The following is a 20000-nucleotide window of genomic DNA, read 5'->3' as shown; positions in this document are numbered from 1 at the left end:
GGCACGTTGGCCTTTTTGGTTCATCAACATAAACCTTACACTGGCATTGTGTGTGTGTGTGGAGATGTCCAGACTCACTCCTCCTGCGTAAAGTTCATCAACATAAACCTTACACTGGCATTGTGTGTGTGTGGACGTGTCCAGACTCACTCCTCCTGCGTAAAGTTCATCAACATAAACCTTACACTGGCATTGTGTGTGTGTGTGGAGATGTCCAGACTCACTCCTCCTGCTCCTTCTCCTCCAGTGTGCGCCTCTTCTCCATCAGGTCTCCGTAGAAACGGGACTGGTCCCTCTTCTGTTGCTTGAGGTCGATCCCAGCGATGAAGCCACGGCCATAGAGCTGCACCTGGTGCTTCTCTTTGTATCTGACAGAAACCAGGGAGCACGGACATTTCAGAAACAGTTTTCACAACTAAAAGACACCACCATTTCTTCACCAGCTGTTCTCCTCATCAGTACTAGAGCGCTAGGGGGAATACCTCCATTTTAGCACCAGAGCTCTGTCTTAAACTCACTCTTCAATCTTTCTCGGACCACCCACGATGTGTCACGATCATGGCAGTTGGTCGGTGGCATTGAGGGGGCCCTAACCAGTGACTGCAGGGCTCAAGACCCCAGTGCTGACTAATTTGAGCAGCACATCGTCCACCCGTTACATTTAACAGATATATTCACCCTATTTGGGTAGAAGCACACATTTTCACTGACTGTCCATGTAATAATTGTTTTCATATACTTTAGAATGAATGTTTTTATAATTAGGTTACTGTACATTTGAACCGAATATAAAGCACATGAGCACGTTCCCAATACTATCATTATCATCATCATCATCATCATCATCATCATCCCTGGGCTTACATGGGGTTGTAATCGATGGAGGTGTCCTCGGACGCATCCCACTCGAACACAAACTTCCTGTCGTTCAGGTGACGCGTTCTCCTCCTCTTCTTCACTCCTCCCAGGTACCGCTCCTGAGAGAGGGCAAGACAAAGGGAGTGAGAGGAAGAGGGAAAGGGCAGGGCAGAGAGGGTGAAAGGGGGAAGGAGAGAGGAAGAGGGAAAAGGGAATCACAAAAAGAGCGTCTCCACATCTCAGATATGTGGGAAATTCTTTTCAGTACAGAATTTCTGTCTAAACCTAACACTTACACACCTTCTTGTAAAAGCAGATATTAGGACTAGCTAATACTGAGGTACAGCACCAAAACCAGTACCTGGACATAAGAATTTAAACTGAAACGCTTGAAGTGAATACTACAGTAAATACTTCTGCAATAAGTTACTTGGGAGCATAAGTGACAGTCAGACTGCGGATAAGTGACCGCGGTTGGGTGATGGTCTGATCGCGGTTAAATGACGTTCACCTTAATAGCCTGCAGCTCTTTGCCCTTGTCCTTCTCCTCACGGATCTTCTGCCGCCCATCGTCTTCCTCGTTGCCGTTGTTCTCTCTCTCCATCCGCTCCCTCCGTTCACGCCGCTCACGCTCCTGAGGGTCCTCTGGACCGCACAAGGAACGAGAAACGTCACTGAACTGCACAGAACCAATACTGCACCGCAACAGTGCTCCGTCAGCAGCAACCCTCATCAACACCTAAACAACACTGTACAACCACACACTGTACAGCCACACCATACAACTGGAGAAACTTCTCAGACGGTCTCCATCTTGAAGTCATTCAAACTTCAAATAACATGGTTGGGGATGCATGCGTTTCAATGTGTCACTGAGGAGCTAGGCTAGCAATGGCTACCAGAGTAAACTTTTTTTTTTCTCCCATATTCATTATTTCTCCCAGTGATGCACACCCATCATCTTCCTCCCGATGTCCTGGAACACCCTCCTCTTCTTCCGCTCGTCCTCCACCGCCTTCCTCCTCTCCTCCGTCTGCTGCTCCCTCCGCTTTATGGCCTCGGCCTCCCGCTCCGCCTTCGACAGGAACTTGGGCTGTCGGGGAAAGGCCGCAGTGTTAAGTCAGCCAAACCTTACCAATTATACCCATGTCACTCCTTAGCAACAGGCTAAACAGCCGTGATGCTCAATTATGCACTAGTACCCTGACAAATCTTACAACGTATACACTTTATATCAGCAAGTCACCTATTACCACCCTGGAAAAATTATACTACATATACTCATGACACAGCAATTCATTGGCAACAGGTAAAATCTTGCCAGCTACACTCATGATGACTCACTCAATGCTGTGCTAGAATCCAGCCAAACTATACAACACATTATAATTATATCACTTAATGCGTTAGTGAATAAATACTGGAAAATATACTCAGTCTCACATGACGTCCAGATCTATACTGGGTAAACCGTTACATTATAGGCCATGGATATAGTCTCACCTTGGCCTCTGCCTCTTCCTCTGCTTTCTTCTTCGCCAACAACTCCTCCAGAGAGAGAGGCTGTGCCTGAGAGACAGGGAGAGGGGGAGGGAAGGGAAGAGAAAGAGGAGAGAGAGATGAAGATAATAATTCAAGAGGGCTAGTTAATCTACTGTATGTCTTACACATTCTTTCAGTGCATGTTTTTTTTCTTCTTTCCTTGCTCCATTTGTTAAGTGAATCTGAAAGTGAGTTTGAGGCAGAGGGGCTGCCGTTTCTTTAGGGATGTGTGTGTGTGTGTAAATAATAAGCGTAACTCCTCATTACATTATTGGCATTTGCCTATCCAGAGCGACATACAGTTGATTCGACTAAGCAAGAGACAATCCTCCCCTGGAGCAATGCAGGGTTAAGGGCCTTGCTCAAGGGCCCAACAGCTGTGCAGATCTTATTGCGGCTACACCGGGATTAGAACCACCGACCTTATGTGTCCCAGTCATGTACTTTAACCACTACGCTACAGGCCGCCCTATGACTGCAGGCGCATTGTGGTTTGTTCCGGCAATTATGTGGCCAGAAAAAGCCGCCTGGTCATGGATGAGGAGAATCTGAAGCCTGCCGTCCCAATATGTAACGACATGAATTCAAATGAAACACAGGTATTCTACGTACCTTCTCTTTCTTCTTATTTTCCTCTTCATCCTCCTCTTTCTTCAAATCCCTTTCTCTCTTTAGCTTGCCATCTTTGGACTTGGGGGAAGCGCTCCTGGAAGTCACATGATGTAGACATTTACCCCAGAATCCACATGCTCTCTGAAGTCAGAAGCTTTTTTTAATTGGTGTTGAGTTGCTGTTTTTCTGAGCTCCAAAACTGAACATGTCTCGGATGAGCAGCTCCGGATGGATAAGTGTTTACAATGTGAAGTGTGTGACACGTGGACCATTTTTCTGTCTATACGAGCCTCTGAAATACAAGAACACATCCCTGAAATGGCACACAAAGGGCTGAATTTAGTGTGGGGGACGGCAATGCACCTGGACTTCCTGCCGCGGTCTTTGTCACGGCGATGGCTGTCCTTCTCACGGTCGCGGTCCTTGCGAGCCCGGTCCCGATCCTTCTCCCTCTCCTTGTCTTTCAGACGCCGGTCTCTGTCAAAGTAGAAAAGGGCTGCTAACAACCAACTACTGTGTACAAAACAACAGCTTAAAGCAGAGGCCCAGACGCTAGACCTGGAGACCTGCAGAGTTATCCAACCTCAGCCCAGGAGAGCCACACACCCACAGCCACGCAGGACACAACTGACATTAAACATCCTGCTTCAGTGTTCTCTCTCCAACTGTACCCCATTCCCCTGGTAAACAGGCCCACCCTCCGGACCTGTCTATATTACACACCTTTCTGCAGACCTGTCTGTATTACACACCTTTCTGCGGACTTGGAGCGGCTGCGGGACCTCCTCCGCTCGCGAGACCGGTGGCGCTTGCGCTCTTTGCCGGGAGAGCCCCTGCGCTCGCGCTCCCTGGATCTCGAGCGGCTGCGTTTCCTCTCGCGCTCCTTCCCCGCGGACGGGTCGCCGTCCTTCTTCTCTGAGGGTTCGCCAGCCATCTGCACCATATGAAAGACGCGTCGATCAGTGTTTTGCAATCCCTTTCCCCTTTTTCATAGCCAATCTCTTGATCAATTAAGGTTGTTGTGTTCCAACTCAAATGAGGTTTAGCTTGTTGCCATTTGTTGCCAGTGAGTTTCAGGTTTCAACACAGATCAAATAGGACCCAACTAATTTCACTTGTCAGTTTGAATCAATTAAAATTGTAGTTCTATTGGAATCATTTCAAAGATAGTACATATAGCACAGTAAATTAAAGATTGATTGATCGATTTAAATTCTTTGGATGTGAATAAAGTGCATAGCTATTTCTGAATAATGTGGCTATGAGGACAATTCATCTTTCAGTAGATGGAAAAACATTAACAGCTGATTACAATACAGAGCTTGATACAAAAACCAGCATTCAGTGTGGCTGCCCGAGACCAGGTTCGAGAAACACTGGTCTAGAGCAGACCATTTCCACTTCGTCATCATCGCGCTTTAGTCTTCAAGACTCAGATTCAAATGTCTATACCTTGGCATCCAAGCCACAACATTCTCACAGTACCTCTAACTCGAGTACACGTTAGCTACTTCACAGAGTAATGTCTGTTACGTTACAGTTTACGGTGTATAGCTAAATCTCGAGTATCTAACGTACAAGTTAAGTTGTCGAAATAAGGTTGATAATTTGCCACTGATTCAGTTTGAAAACCCGTAACCTTAACTGAATTTAGACTTCAACGTCGACGTGTGAGCTAACAAGTTATATTACCTAACTTAAGATAAGATTTTGTTGTGCTTTTAAAATCAATCGTTAGCTAGTAGCCTAAACAAACTACCTCAAGAAATCCACAGTCTAGTAAACAACTCCACGGGCATGAACTTAAACATAACAATCGAACTCGACTATAAATGTTCACATATTGCTGCAGCCCATGTTCTTTGGTGGTAACAACGTTAGCTCGATGATTGGACTGCATTTGCTGCAAGCCTTTCAATGTCTTACTTAAAATCAGATGAATAATTAGTTAGAAAAACCGAGAACACAACACAGCAATTGTTGAGCATTTATAATTAAGAAACGAAAATGCACTCAATCCATTTTACCTTGATTCCACAAAACGTAATTTACTAATTCAGCTACGTTATGTCGTATTTTCTATGAAGCAGCCATATTGTGAAACCAAAGCAACAAATACGTGACAAATTCCTGGTTATCTGGAACCTGTAGTTAATTCAGGGGCGGTTCAATGAAGTACCGCAGGATGTGAACTACAATACCCAGAAGTCCTGCCGTGACCCCGTTAACTTTTTGTCCAACCCGTTTTCAGACTCGTGTTACAAACAGACTGTCAGGTATGTGTTCCGTCTTTTCAATGAGGTTAAACAAGTAGCCTATCAAGTCCACCATCCACTATACTATACCCTCGCGTGGAAAAATACTTCGTTGTTACAATCTGCAGTGCAGAAAGGAGCCACAGGGTGGTGAGCATGGGGTGTCTCACAGCCTTCCTGCGTCTGAAATAGCCATTATTTGCAATCCGTAGGAATAAAATGACAAATTCATGGAAATGACGTAGAATAGACATAGGATAGATAATAATAGATAATTGGATATAGATTGTTTTTGGTACTTAAAATCACTTCTTAAAACCACTTCTTATAGGTATCAGGGCCTATAATAAAACAATGGAAAGGTGTACAATATTGGGCCTTTCATTTTTGTGCTTCATCATTTGGCTCTTTTGAGCAGGAAGTCCCTTGAGTTATGTCAATGACTGAGACATTTTGATGAAGGGGGTATTCCCTAGAGTAAAAATAATCATACATATTAGATGTCAGATTCTCTAATACGAATGTATAAAAATCTTTATATAACTTATAACCCCTAGTGACAAATAGTACAGGGAATTAAGCTCAGAAAAGGGCCAAACCATTACACTGTCAATTAAAAGCACCAAATTTGGCGCAGACACTCTTTGATATGTATAGAACCAACTCTGAAGGGGTGACAAACAATGAAAATTCTAAATGGCTGTCCGAAAAGCATTAATTCTCAGAAGGTGATATTCCACTTACATTCCGGCATGCTATGCATGTCCCTGCTTCTCTACCCAGCAGAGCTCACTCAGTCAGCGCCCCCTACTGGTGAGGATGGGCCAGTGCACTACCCTGTCCCCAGAGGTCACACCTGACACACTGATCTCCTCTTCTGTTCTCTCTCCCGTCCTCTCCACCCCACTTCTTCTTCCTCCATTGTTCATCCTGGTTCTGGTTCAGGTAAGACAAACCACAATGAGTTTCTGTTCATAGTGTGTTTGGTCAATTTGAGAGAGAGCTGAAAGTTCAAGGCCGAATCACTGCTATGTCCTATACATAGATTAAGATCGCACAAGACATTTTGTCCTGCATAACATTTTTTTTCACAAGAACAAAATTTTCATAAGTTTCCACAACCAAAAACAGGTTGACTGAGATACTCGCCTGGTCACTCTTCTGCCACCTTCTTGCTTCCTGCAGCTGAAACATAATAGAAAAATAATAGAAAAAGCTCTGACATTCTGGATGAGTTATTCTGAGCATAGTGGTTGAGTGCCGATTCAAATTCGACGAGAGCGAATTGTACTCTGATATTACATTTCACCCCTTTGGATAAACCTTGCATGACAGAACATCTTTGCGGGGTCTTGTGTTCGCTCACATTTGTGAGTTCAGAATTTATCTGAGGCAGCTGGAGGGGGGGGTGTGCATAAATATGGTCCAATCAAAAACCTTTCATCTTCATTGAGATACATTTAATGCTAACACATTTCATGTGATTTCTTGTGTAATGTCTGAATACATTGCGTCTATTAATGATTACATTATTTAAATGGTACAAATTAGTGATTAAATAACATGAAATATTGAATGATTAAATGCCTTTGCGTGTGTAAGGAATAAATTAAGCTGGGAGCTTCTGCAATGTTTTACCCTGTTCATTATCATCTGTTGTACTGCAGTCCTTCCCAAAACTCCTCCTCTCAGCCTGTATACCCTATTTTTGCTACTGTAGAAACCAAACGGGCCAGAGCCTGATGGGTGATGGGTGATTAATTGGATTATCTTTAGCGCTGCAGAAACCGTGCCTGGCAGCTGGAAACAGAAGCCCTTATGCAACATGTTATGAAATGAACTGCCGTGTGCAGCCATGCTTAATGAATGCAATCTTGGGCGATTTGTGCTCATGTAGAGGGAGCAAGCAGGAGGAACAGAGAGCCTTGGAGTCGGGGGTGGGGGTGGGGGGGATTATTTCTTCTATAATTTTGAGTCTTGTATGGTTAACTGTCATGCCCAAATACTGTAAGACACAGCTTTAAAAAAAAATGAAACAGAAACAGCTGTGTAGGAGGGTTAAAACTGGATGAGGAACAGCCAAACTCTGCTTCCAAGGTGAAGTTGCTGAAGACCGTTTAATGTCAGAAGTCATACACCATGGCAAGACTGACCACATCAAGATACAAGGTAGTTATACTGCATCAGCAAGGTCTCTCCCAGGCAGAAATTTCAAGGCAGACAGGGGTTTCCAGATAGTCAGCCAAGGAAACTTAGTGCAGCAGATGAAAGACATGCTTACTTCGCTTTGCAATCAGAAGATGCCCAGCAGCACCATCAGCTCAGAATTGGCAGAAACCAGTGCTACCCAGGTACACCCATCTACTGTGCAGAGACGTCTGGTCAGAAGTGGTCTTCATGGAAGAATTGTGAAAAAATAAAAAAAAATAAAAAAATAAACACCCATACCTCCAACGTGAAAACAAGACCAAGTGGCTCAACTATGCATGAAAACACAGGAACTGGGGTGCACAAAAATGGCAGCAGGTTCTCTGGACTGATCAAGTCATTGAAATATTTGGCTGTAGCAGAAGGCAGTGTGTTCACCGAAGGGCTGTAGAACAGTACAAGAATGAGTGCCTGCAGGCAACAGTGAAGCATGGTGGAGGTTCCTTGCAAGTTTGAGGCTGCATTTCTGCAAATGCAGAAACGGTCAGATTCAATTCAATTTGGTCAGAATTAATGGTTTCCTCTATGCTGAGAACTACAGGCAGATACTTATCCATCATGCAATCCCATCAGGGAGGCATCGGATTGGCCCCAAATTTATTCTGCGGCAGGACAAAGACCCCAAACATACAGCAAATGTCATTAACCATCTTCAGGGTAAAGAACAAGGAGTCCTGGAAGTGATGGTATGGCCCCCCACAGAGCCCTGATCTGAGACGGCTGTGTGGGGGGTTGGACCCAAAATGCACGACTCAGATGTAATCCCGTAAGTCCCGTCAGGGCTTTATTCAGGGTATGTCCAGTGAGCGTAGTCGAAAAACAACCAATGTAGTACCAATGTAACCAATACAGTACCATACCGAGGGAGAAGGCAGTCTCATAATCGGTACACCATGCAAAAAGTCCAGTAACCAGGAAAGCTGTCAGCAGGGCAGTAGTGCAGATGGACGGCAGGCAGGCTCGGGGTCGATGACACCAAAAGTGTCACAACTGAAGTCCGCTCCGCAGGGCAAAAGCACAAAGACAGCAGGCAAAGTCGTGGTACAGGCAGGCGATGGTCAACAAAACAGAAGTCAATAATCTTTGGTCAATAAACAGGCTTCTATCATGTGTAGACAGGTGCAGACAATTAGCTTGAGAGCAGCATGTTAATGGAAATCAGGTGTGGAGGATTGACAAGTTAACGAGATAATTAGTAATCGTTAGTAATGAACCTATCCTGCCCTAGCGTTAGTAAATTAGTAAATGACATGCACAAGAAACGTAAGGTAACATGAACACATGGTTAGAATGTTAGTATTACCCAATCCTGATCTAAAGTTAGTAGATTAGTAAGAAGACAAGGGAAATTGAAACAATTAGGGAAGCGTGAGTGATAGAAAGGGAGAGAGAGAAAAAGCATGAATGCAAGGTTTGCAGAAAGACATGAAAAAGTGTATGCTAATCAATGAACAGAACAACATAACATGAAACAAACATAAATCATGACATAACAAGTTTGCAAAACAGTGACATGAATAAACTATATAACGTGACATCATAAGACTAGAAAATACATTGTAAGAACTAAACATGAAACGTAACATGACGTGACAATGAAACGTAACAAGAAATAAAACATAAAAACGTGGCGAGACTAGACTTGAACATAATATGTGAAATGACAATAACGTAACTGAGACAATAACTAAACATAAAACATGACGTGACAAGCATGAAACGTGACAATCTCAACATCATTGAGTCTGTCTGGGATTACATGAAGAGACAGAAGCATTTGAGGCTGCCTAAATCCACAGAGGAACTGTGGCTAATTCTCCAAGATCTTTGGAACAACCTACCTGCAGAGTTCCTTAAAAAAACTGTGCAAGTATACCTAGAGGAATTGGTGCTGTTTTGAAGGCAAAGGGTAGTCACACCAAATATTGATTTGATTTAGATTTTTATTCTGTTCATTCACTTCTTCTGTTCATGCATTTTGTTAATTGATAAAAATAAACTAATAACATTTCTATTTTTGAAAGCATTCTTATTTTACAGCATTTTTTCACACCTCCCTAAAACTTTTGCACAGGACTGTATATGGCTATACATGAAGTAGGTGAAGGCCTACATGATATGATAAATAAGTTGGTACGACTGGCGGTCTGTCAGCTCATAATTCCATTTACATACATTTACATGTAAAACACTAAATCTTACAATTAGAAGAACGTTTCTTCTCAAACGAAACAGCTGGCATGACGCAGCTATCATTTGGGAACAACCGTGTAACTTTCGCAACATTCTGCGATATGTTGGAGTCAATGTAGCCTACATTGAGAAAGAGAGCAGTGGAATTTCAGGGCAGTAGAACTCGGCGTTGACAGGAGAATCGTGTGAGCTCATTGGACGACGAGGCCGTATAAATTGCTGCAGCGCTGTAACTCAAATTAGACAACTGCGGACTGACGCCCTGAAATATCGTTGAGGGCGATCTTCACCCTGGGAAACGGGCTAAGAGGATCAAAACAGTTTTACGCGATTGTCCATTGTCTTTAGTTTAATTCATTTTAACATTCAAGATGAAGGAACGAAGAATGACACAGCCGCTGGTGGCGAGGTGTAAACTGGTTCTAGTTGGGGATGTCCAATGCGGAAAAACAGCAATGTTGCAAGTGCTCGCCAAGGATTGTTATCCTGAGGTATGGTGCATTCTAAAGCAATATATCTTTTGTGGTTTTATTTTAAAGCTGGACGATGTTATGGCTGCTGCAGTCAGCACATCTTTCTCATGAATTAACCCAGCATCCGTGCATTTACTATTAATGGGTAAGATCGTCGCAGCGGTACGAAATTGTTAATGACCGCTCGCTTTTAGTTCCTGTATGCACATTCAATACATTACATTTGAATTAAAGTGTTGCCTGACACCATGAATGGCAGATTGTAAAATATTAAATGACAGTCATCTATCATTTGATTAAAACAATGCATGTATTTTATTCATTTAAAATACATTTGATACACACCAATTAGACTTACCATACATTTTACCAATACATATTCCGCGCGCGTGCACAACAGTATCATTTCGAGGGAACGGTTATCATACAATAGTAATAACTGTATATTTAAAACTGTTTAGACATACGTGCCAACAGTGTTTGAAAACTACACAGCCTGTCTCGAGCTTGAAGAACAGCGTGTGGAACTGAGCCTGTGGGACACGTCAGGTGAGAACATGTCTGGTGTCTAAATATATGCGTTGACATTTTTGGCAAGATATTCCTGTCTTAGGTAATTCTCACAGTTTGCCAAATATTGCCATACTGTAGCCTATATTAAGAAATAATGTAAAATAAAATGTAAGACCCAACGCTCTACAAATAATGTTTCATATAGATGCAAAACTTTGCAATTATCTTCTTTTAAAATACGGCACGTCTTTATAATGCCTGCTGTGTTGATAAACTCGCGAGGACTTATACATGGTTGTGATCTATATATGACCGAGAGAGAAGGGATATTTTTAATGATACTTATTTATAGCCTAGATGTAGTTGAAAAAAAGTGTCCTATATGATTATAATACATAATCAGGTGCATCAAGTCATTTTGTGCTGTGTTTTGATTGGTGGGCTGCGCCCGCAAAAAATCTCTCTCTCTCTCTCTCTCTCTCTCTCTCTCTCTCTCTCTCTCTCTCTCTCTCTCTCTCTCTCTCTCTCTCTCTATAGCGAGAGCAAAAAACTGTTCTGTTGAGATGAAATTTTAAGTACCCTTTGTTAAGATGACTAGGCTAGTAGCTTTATTTTTGGCTGGATGGTTGTATTTCAACCACAGATTCCTTCCGGTAGTAGTGGAATGCGCACATTGTATTGTGACTGCTGAAAATCGCAGCCTATGGTCCCTTCCGTGTGCCAGTGTGTCGTGTAATGAATACAGATTTGTAAAAGTGGACTCTGCAAATAGCAGTCTTTCGCCATATTGTACAGTAATTTGCATATACAGTTCTTATTCGTTATACTGCCTATAATGAATAGGCCCATGTTTAATTCTGGACGGTGTATGATCTCATCGTTTATACGGAAGCCTATTTTTACTAACGGCTTTGATTGGAGATTCCTATTCTAATGCTTAGGACACATGCAATGACGCTAGTTGCCTACAGGCTGTAAATCGATTGTGAAACACGGGTTGAAATTTATACAATTGCTTGTGTGGAGCCTCAGTAGTGCATCTAACGGAAAATTACGTCTACATGCAGATAAATCGAGATATTTTATTGTGTTGACCTCTCTTCTGCTAAACCAGCGGCACTGTTACTCGCCAACTTACACGCCTTCTGCGATAGAGAAAAATACCGCAGTGTTCGGGATAATTATTTGTGAGCTTGACGTTTTACTGTCTGACGAGTATATCTCCACAAGGCAAATATCTAAATCGAGTCTAATAGGATTAAAATTAAGTTTCAAATTGTGATGCATTCATTGCGCCAAAATATTTTTTGCTCACGTGCATACTAAAAGATGACCATGGGCTACAACAATAAATCATATTGTGCTGTGAAATTAGTTGACTACGTATCCCGTGTGATATTGACACCTGGAAATTTTGAGTTTAGTTGACCTGTCCAATACAGAATAGTCACATTCAACAGTCCTAGACCTAGCAAAAGGATGGTGCTTTGGAGAATACCAGTTTCAGGCATGTTGTGCCACAGGATCTTTTGTATTGCATGATTGTCATACTGACAGGCTTTTATATGCGAGAAAATGTTTTTGTTTCATGCCTAGTTATTTGCCTTGTGGGTTTTAAAAAGTTTTCCCAACTTATTTGTTAGTTCGATTCTATTTTTGGGGAGTCATTTTCAGTCGTCAGTTCCTGAACTGGCAAAATGTATAATTGATAATACAATGTGCTTAAAGTCATGATTGATGTTATATTGATGGTATACTGTCTGCTGTGTTGTGCCATCCACATGAGTCCATTTGTATGAAAAAGATAGCCAAATGGTGCTTGTACTATATGGTCTAGGTAAGTCAAAAGCCATTGCTAGCAAGGTGTATTGGCACTCAAATGTTTATAAGGCTATTTTGACAGCTTGCTAAAGACAAATAATCTAGAGGTCACTATCTTGGATAGTTGGATCTCAAAAGCAGACCTTTTTTTGATTTCTCTTTCATGAATGGAAGTGTGGAGATTCACCATGCCTTCAGCTCCAAGTGACAGCTCATTGGCGACTAAATAAATCATTACTCACAGATGTTTTTTGTTTATTGTACTTGGCAGATAAACATGCCTCTGAGAAACCTGTGAGACTCCCTTTCTTCAGACGTGATAATGTCCTCTCTGTCTTTATATCAGTAATTGAAATAGGTTATATTTTGTGGAATCAATTCATTTAATCATTGCAGCCGGTACACTTTGAAGTGAAAACGTAGCGTAGTGGTTAAGGTACATGACTGGGACGCGCCAGGTCGGTGGTTCGATCCCCGGTGTAGCCACAATAAGATCCGCATAGCCGTTGGGCCCTTGAGCAAGGCCCTTAACCCTGCATTGCTCCAGGAGAGGATTGTCTCCTGCTTAGTCTAATCAACTGTACATCACTCTGGATAAGAGCATCTGCCACATGCCATTAATGTAATGTAATGAATGCCATACATTTCACATCATGAAAAAGGATTTGAATTTGAAGCAATGAAGAAAATTTTTGTATTAAAGCTGTAGAATATGTTAAAAGTATCTGTTGACAGAAAACCCTTTTTGTAGGAATAAACAGAAAAGTACTCAAGAGTACAATCATTTTCTGCATATTAGAGCTGCTAATATTGACAGTTAGTGGCTTGATTGTTAAGCAAAATAAGCTCAAACTAGCCTTCTGTCTCATCTGTGAAACATTTTTGTAGCTACAAAACTCTTTCTGTAACCCCACCCACTGTCTCAATGACCCCAACGAATATATCATCAACTTGCCCACCATCTTTCTTTCCCCACCAACAGTATAACACAATAACCCCACCTTTCATATCGTTACCCCACCCAGCAACTCCTGTATCGTGCCCAATATCCCACACAAAGAGTGAAATCACAGTTCATCCCACCAAGGACCTTCTGTTCGGTGTCCTACAATATTATTAATGAGGGAAAGTGTACGTGTGAGCTGTTCTATTCACATCAGGACCGCGTGGTCTGAAAAACTGTTATCGTAAGTGTAACAAACTAAAACTGACCGGATTTCTGGGCTGTATTCGCATCAGAGATGTACTGGATTTCTGGGCTGTGTTTGTGTCAGTGATGTAATGGATTTGTGGGCTGTGTTTGTATCATAGATGTAATGGATTTCTAGGCTGTGTTTGTATCAGAGATGTAATGGATTTCTGGGCTGTGTTGCTGTCAAAGATGTAATGGATTTCTGGGCTGTGTTTGCATCAGAGATGGGTTTAGCTTCAACAGGTGGAGTGGAAGCACAGGTTACACATACCCCGCAGTGTCTGGGAACAGCAGTGCAGCACTCTAAAAACTGCACCTTCTTCAGATCTAACTCCTAACCAAGCCAATTAGCAGGCATTAGTTATGCACAGCATCATTAACTTTTAAGTGATGGAATTAGAGGTATCAGCCATTCAGATGTCCCTTTTCCCCCTGACTTGGTGGGACTAATTAGGCTAATTTAGTTTAATTTTCACATCGGTCTCTCAATTGCTTCAGGTGAGTTTCTGCTTTCATGCACCTCAAGGTCACGTACTCCTTAAAGCTTCTTTTGGTTGCTGAACCAATCACCTGGTTTAATTCATAGTAGTCTCTGACCAGATGTGTCTGCTTTTACTGAAAAGCAAAGTTGGCTGTTAGCGATGGAATATTCTTTAGTGTGTTCTAGAGACAAAGCATTTGTAGCCAACTTGTCATTTGCTAGCTAGTTTAACATCCATTTTGACATAGGTGGACATTCAGGCAGTGATCGAGTCATCAAACATAGCTAACCCCTGATGTCTCGCCAGTGTGGCATAGATGCTGCCTTCATAGGCTGGCATTTACAAAAGATTAACATGGAGTCTGCTGAGGCTGACATGAGGACGAATAATGTCACTACAGAGGGTAAGCCACACATAAAATGATTGAAGTACAGACCGTAAGAAGCTGCTACTAAACCAAATGCTCATCACAAAACAGGAATCTCTGTATGAGTTCTACCTCAGGGTTTTCTCATTCCAGATACACAGACTTTTCACTACAAAAGTCACATGCTGCATGCAAAATGTACTTATAGACAAGAACGTCCACAGTAAGTGCTCAGTCCCATTGCCCAGACTGGGCTGAACAATTTGTTCTGTCAGATGTGTGTCTGTTCCAGAGGAAGGACATCCACAGCGTGGTTTAGTCTCTTTATTGTATGTCACCTGGAGCTCCCACTCATTGTGTGTTATTGTGTGTGTGTGAGTGCGTTTGCATAAACATATGACAGTTTCTTCAGCGGTTTGTGGGTGGGCGTGGAGCAGGGAATTGGATCAGGTGGTGGTGGTGGGGGGGGCGAGTTAAGGAAAGCCTGGAGTGTGGGCGGTGTTCTGTGGGGTGCTGACGATGCATTCGGAGTTCTGTTGCTATGGTTACCAGGGGTGCAGTACTGTTGGTATTACTAGGAGGGGGTTGTGGGTACTCTTAACAGCAAGTGGGGGTGCCTTCCTCCTCCAAGACTGTTGCATAATCTGAAAGAAGGACTAATGAGGACTTAGCTCATCTTTGTTGAAGAGAGGAGGCGAGAGGCAGAGGATGCAGGATCTTCGGGGTTATACCATGTCACACGTTGTGACACACCCCTGAGAGGACAGAAGAGCTTGACACAGGGAGATACAGCAAATGTTGGTTTTTACCAGCGTTTAATTTCTGGTTCTGGTTGAGCGATGAGAGAGACAGAGCGAGGCAGAACTTAACGAGTGGGCGTGGTCCTCGGGTTGCCCTGCTTCCTTCCCTCATACCGAGCCAACATGCCACAAACCCACATATGTTTTTATTTTTAAAATAAATAAAAATAGGCATTATTATGATTATGATTATTATTATTATTATTATTATTATTATTATTATTATTATTATCATTACTGTGGTCATGCTAGCCCATAGAATAGGCCATGGAATCTTTGGAAAACAGGGCATTTGAAAATCTGTGTTCTTTGCTATTTCAATTTCGTTCTGACAAAAATAACTTTTAACCATAATACGCCAACTCACAATAATAAGACAGTAAATGTATGTCATTCATAACTTTACAGTAGTGTGCAAAAATGTTGGCACGCCTGGTCAAAAAGCCTTCTACAGTTAATATCTAATATCTTTAAAACAAGATTACCTTTTAATTTCAATTTTTTACAGTTTCAAAATAATAAAAAAAGGCAAGATGTTCTTCTTTACAAAAGCTTCACCCTTTCTTCTCCAAACATACCTTCTTTGGTGGTTGCCAAAAAGTTCCATTTTGGTTTCATCAGTCCAAATCACATTATTCCAAAAGGCTTCTCAATGTTTTCTTTTGCATACCTCAGATGCAAAATTTTGTGTTGAGGTTGTTCTTTCTGGCAACTCTGCTATGTAGGTCTTTGTTGTTTAAAGTATGTTGTATTGTTGTCCTGTGAACAGCTGGACCTGTGTTTTTTGCAGCTGGTTTGTAGTCATGTGTGGATTCTTCTGAGCATTTCTCACCAGGTCTCAGACGATTCTATCTGAAATCTTTCCTGGTCTTCCAGACATTGCTTTGACTTCAACTGTTCCATTGATCTTCCATTTTCTAATAATGTTTCTGACAGTGGAAATAGGTAGTTTGTAACATTGAGAGTTTTTGTAGCCTCTCCTTCTTGGTGGAAATTAACCATCTTCATTCTGAAAACTGTTTAGAGGAACCGCCACTGCAGTTGGATACTGTAAAAGGCATGGAGTTACTTCAGAATAAAAAGTTCTGTTCCTGGAATTATACTGACCTGACTCATTGAAGCCCTAACAAGTATATCACCTGGTTCTAGGCCTTAGATCACATACAGAGTCGTTGTAACAGACATTTAAACCTGGGGTGCCCAGATTTTTGCATGCATTGTATTATGACACTTACAGTAGTGGGATCAAATAGGCTACATAGAGCTAATGTTTTGGTATTTTGATCAAAACTAAATTAAGAGTAATTTTGCTTATAAAAGCAATCAGAAGTTATCACTCATAGTTTCATTTTGACAGATTTAAAGGAATTGGATTAGAAGAAAAACAGTTTGGAGGATTTACCACTTGACTCTATGAGGAGGCACAGACAAACTCCTGACTTTCAGTTCATCTGCAGGGTTGTCTAGGTACTGGGTAGTATTTCATGAAGCAGGATTACTAAATTAGCTTTATAAATGCGGGTAAAATCCGGAACCCTCCCAAACTCTGTAATCCTGTTTTGTGAAACAGGGCCCTGGTGTATTTAATTGGCAGGAGTTACATAAAAAAAGAAAAAACCTAAGAGCGATTTCTATTTTAATTTACTCATCCTAACTAGAGCGTTTTCAGCTTTTCATTCAAATTAAGTGTAAGCACTGAATCTCACAATGCTACCCACGGCTGTGTAAATATTATGAACAATAAACAACACAAATGTCAGACACTGTAAGGCAATTGGCTCAAAGAAACAAGAGTAATTATTTTTTTCAAGTCTAGGTCATTGGCCGTTGTAATGTTAAAAAAGACCATGGCATATCTGAATTTATTAAATGCAGTGTATTTTTTCTGCATAAAAATACAGAATCCTGCATTAACACAACTGCTGTCTTCGTCTTCCTCGTACTCTTATTGTAATTATTATTTCAGACAAAAAATATATTTTAAAATAGTCTTAATGGTTTGCTTTTGCAGGTTTATTTCCTGGACTGCAGGAAGTAAACATGAGCCTTTCCTTTGCAGGTTCCCCATATTACGACAATGTGCGCCCCCTCTGCTATAGTGACTCTGATGCTGTTCTCTTGTGCTTGGACATCAGCCGCCCAGACACCATCGATAGTGTACTGAAGAAAGTATGCACCCTGGCACACCCTGGCACACACCCGCACACACCCTCACACACTCTCACACACCCTCACACACTCTCACACACCCCCACACACCCTCTCACACCCCCACACACTCTCACACACCCCCACACACTCTGGCACACCCTCACACACACCCACACACCCTCACACATACCCTCACACACACCCACACACCCTCACACACTCTCACACACCCCCACACACCCTGGCACACCCTCAGACACACCCTCACACATACCCTCACACACTCTGGCACACCCACACACCCTGGCACACCCTCACACACACTCACACACCCTCACACACTCTTACACCCATACATGCCCTCAGATGTGTTGCTGTGCTTGGCTGGGCTGGTTTAATATTCTCACAATGGCAGTGCCTCATTCTCAGTAGCACTAATGGAAAGACCCTGTGTCTCGCTCTCTGCAGTGGAAAACAGAGATCCAGGACTTCTGCCCCAGCACCCGAGTCCTCCTCATCGGCTGCAAGATGGATTTGCGCACGGATGTCTGTACCCTCATGGAGCTGTCCAATCAGAAACAGACGCCTATCTCCCATGAGCAGGTGAGACAGGAATGCTTTAGGAGTACTTTATGTCTGACATTGGAGTACTTTGTATCTGAAGTGCGGATGCATTACTGTGGAGTGGACTACACCTGCTGCAGGTGAACAAGCTGCTCATCCCCTCTGTGTGCTCATTATGCATAATCACATTTATACCTCACAGAGGTCTTTGAGGGAAGTTCTCAGGAAAGTGACAGTCTGCACTTTAATGTCAAATCTATTGTTTCATTTGAAATTCAATGTGCTGGGCTACAGAGACAAAATAACAGAAATTGTATCACTGTCCAAATGCTTACAGAATGCACTGTGCATGTAGAATCACCCCCCTGTAACTCGGTGTGATTCGGGGTGCCCCCTCGCAGGGTCTGGGCCTGGCCAGGCAGCTGGGAGCGGAGGCGTACCTGGAGTGCTCGGCCTTCACCTCGGAGAAGAGCATCCACAGCGTGTTCCGCACGGCAGCCTCCGCCTGCGTCAGCAAGCCCCGCCCGGCCCTGAAGGCCAGCCCCGCCCGCCGCCTCTCCAAGAGACTACTGCACCTGCCCAGCCGGGCCGAGCTGCTCACCTCCACCTTCGGCAAGGAGAAAGCCAAGAGCTGCTCTCTGATGTGAGGGCCCGCGTGCTGAGAACAGCGCCCCCCGCGGGGTGGGAGGGGGAAGCGGAGGAATCGTCAACAAAGAGCTCCTTCCTGAAGCCCTCCTCTCACCACAACGCCCCCCCCCCTCTCAAAAAAAAAAAAAACCATCAGACATCTGTTGCCCGTAAAGTCCTGATTTGTACAGCACCGTTTCTATTTCATCCGTACCTTCTTTTTACTCAAAGGTGCGACCATGACTGTTTTCCTTTACCAGCATTGCTTTTACAAACCTCATTTAATAAAAAAACAAACAAATGTGCCCCTGGACTAACGGCACAGCGCTGTGTCTGACCCGGAGAGGAAGTGTTCTGCTGTGTTTCTGTGTTTGTGACATTTATGCTTCTGAATCTGAAAGCAACACCAGTGTGTCTATTCTTCTGGGTGATCTGATGTTCTCCTCCGCTTTCAAATGTAAAACGCTTCTGTCCCACATATGAAATATGCACTTCAGCATGTTGGGGAACAGACTGCGGTGTGAAATCAAGTGTGGGTTTGGGCGAGCGAGGCTGCTCCCATGCTGGAGCCAGGTATTGCCTATTTGTTTGGTAGTCTCCGAGCCGGCCCAACATCGGACTGCTTGCCAGAGCCAGAGTGACCCTCCCTCAACAGCACTGCCCTCTGATTTATGAATAGTGGGGTGGCACCCCAAAAAAACGCTTCTCCCCCCCCTGATCTGAGATCAGTATTACCGAGGGGAGTGAAGGTCTCAGTCTCTAATCTGGGACCAGTATTACAGAGGGCAACAGGCCAGCAAGAGCAATATGTTAAACTGGGGGATGCAAAGTAGACCAGGCATAAAAAGTGATGCACATGGGGTTTTCTAAAAGAATGGTAATATATCTGCAAAATCACTCCAATTTTTTGTTCCAGTTTTTGTTTTTGAGGGACGTGCATTAAAAAGGGGGCACTGCTCTCTGCCGGTGTTTAATATTTAAATTGCACCGCATGGTGTGGTTATTTGAAAGGACGGAGGTCGTAAATGATGTTTGGGCAGAAGGGGTGAAACCTCAGGGCTGTGGAGCAGGTGTGGGTTTGCTGGCAGAGGCTGGGGAGGTGGGCACAGTCACATCTGTCCGGTGACCCTGGGCAGTGGCTATGGCTGGCAACAGGTCTGAAGATCTGGTTATTGGAGAGAGGTTTGATGTTTGAGAGTTAAGAAGCTTCTGCTCTTAACTGACCTTGAGAAATCTAAAGATCTAGATGGATACATTGCCTCCATCACCATGTTGAGCTCTGGGTTTTTCAGGCATAGAGTTTTGTGATCTGAAATGTAAACCCTGTCTCTTCCTTTTATTG

At 43.1% G+C, this 20000-nt stretch overlaps 2 protein-coding genes across 2 annotated transcripts in view; one reads left to right on the top strand and one right to left on the bottom strand.

Moving 5' to 3' along the window:
- The window catches only part of ddx23 (DEAD (Asp-Glu-Ala-Asp) box polypeptide 23), an 11550-nt gene extending 6374 nt beyond the window's left edge, over positions 1-5176 (bottom strand). The window contains exons 1-9 of the mRNA XM_061219772.1: positions 5040-5176; positions 3765-3946; positions 3376-3489; positions 3013-3106; positions 2362-2427; positions 1813-1951; positions 1370-1503; positions 865-977; positions 225-368 (exon numbers count right to left, since the gene is read on the bottom strand). Of these exons, the coding sequence (XP_061075756.1) occupies positions 225-368; positions 865-977; positions 1370-1503; positions 1813-1951; positions 2362-2427; positions 3013-3106; positions 3376-3489; positions 3765-3946 (986 nt within the window). The 5' untranslated portion in view covers positions 5040-5176. The remainder of the gene's footprint in view (positions 1-224; positions 369-864; positions 978-1369; positions 1504-1812; positions 1952-2361; positions 2428-3012; positions 3107-3375; positions 3490-3764; positions 3947-5039) is intronic.
- Positions 5177-9923: 4747 nt separating this feature from the next.
- The window catches only part of LOC133110026 (rho-related GTP-binding protein Rho6-like), an 11495-nt gene continuing 1418 nt past the window's right edge, over positions 9924-20000 (top strand). The window contains exons 1-5 of the mRNA XM_061219848.1: positions 9924-10159; positions 10603-10690; positions 17376-17485; positions 17936-18070; positions 18433-20000. The exon at positions 18433-20000 is cut by the window's right edge and continues 1418 nt beyond it. Coding sequence (XP_061075832.1) covers positions 10040-10159; positions 10603-10690; positions 17376-17485; positions 17936-18070; positions 18433-18678 — 699 coding nt within the window. The 5' untranslated portion in view covers positions 9924-10039 and the 3' untranslated portion in view covers positions 18679-20000. The remainder of the gene's footprint in view (positions 10160-10602; positions 10691-17375; positions 17486-17935; positions 18071-18432) is intronic.

Source organism: Conger conger, chromosome 14, assembly GCF_963514075.1.
Source record: "Conger conger chromosome 14, fConCon1.1, whole genome shotgun sequence".
In the NCBI taxonomy this organism is placed as follows: domain Eukaryota; kingdom Metazoa; phylum Chordata; class Actinopteri; order Anguilliformes; family Congridae; genus Conger; species Conger conger.
This window is presented reverse-complemented; position numbering and strand designations above follow the sequence as displayed.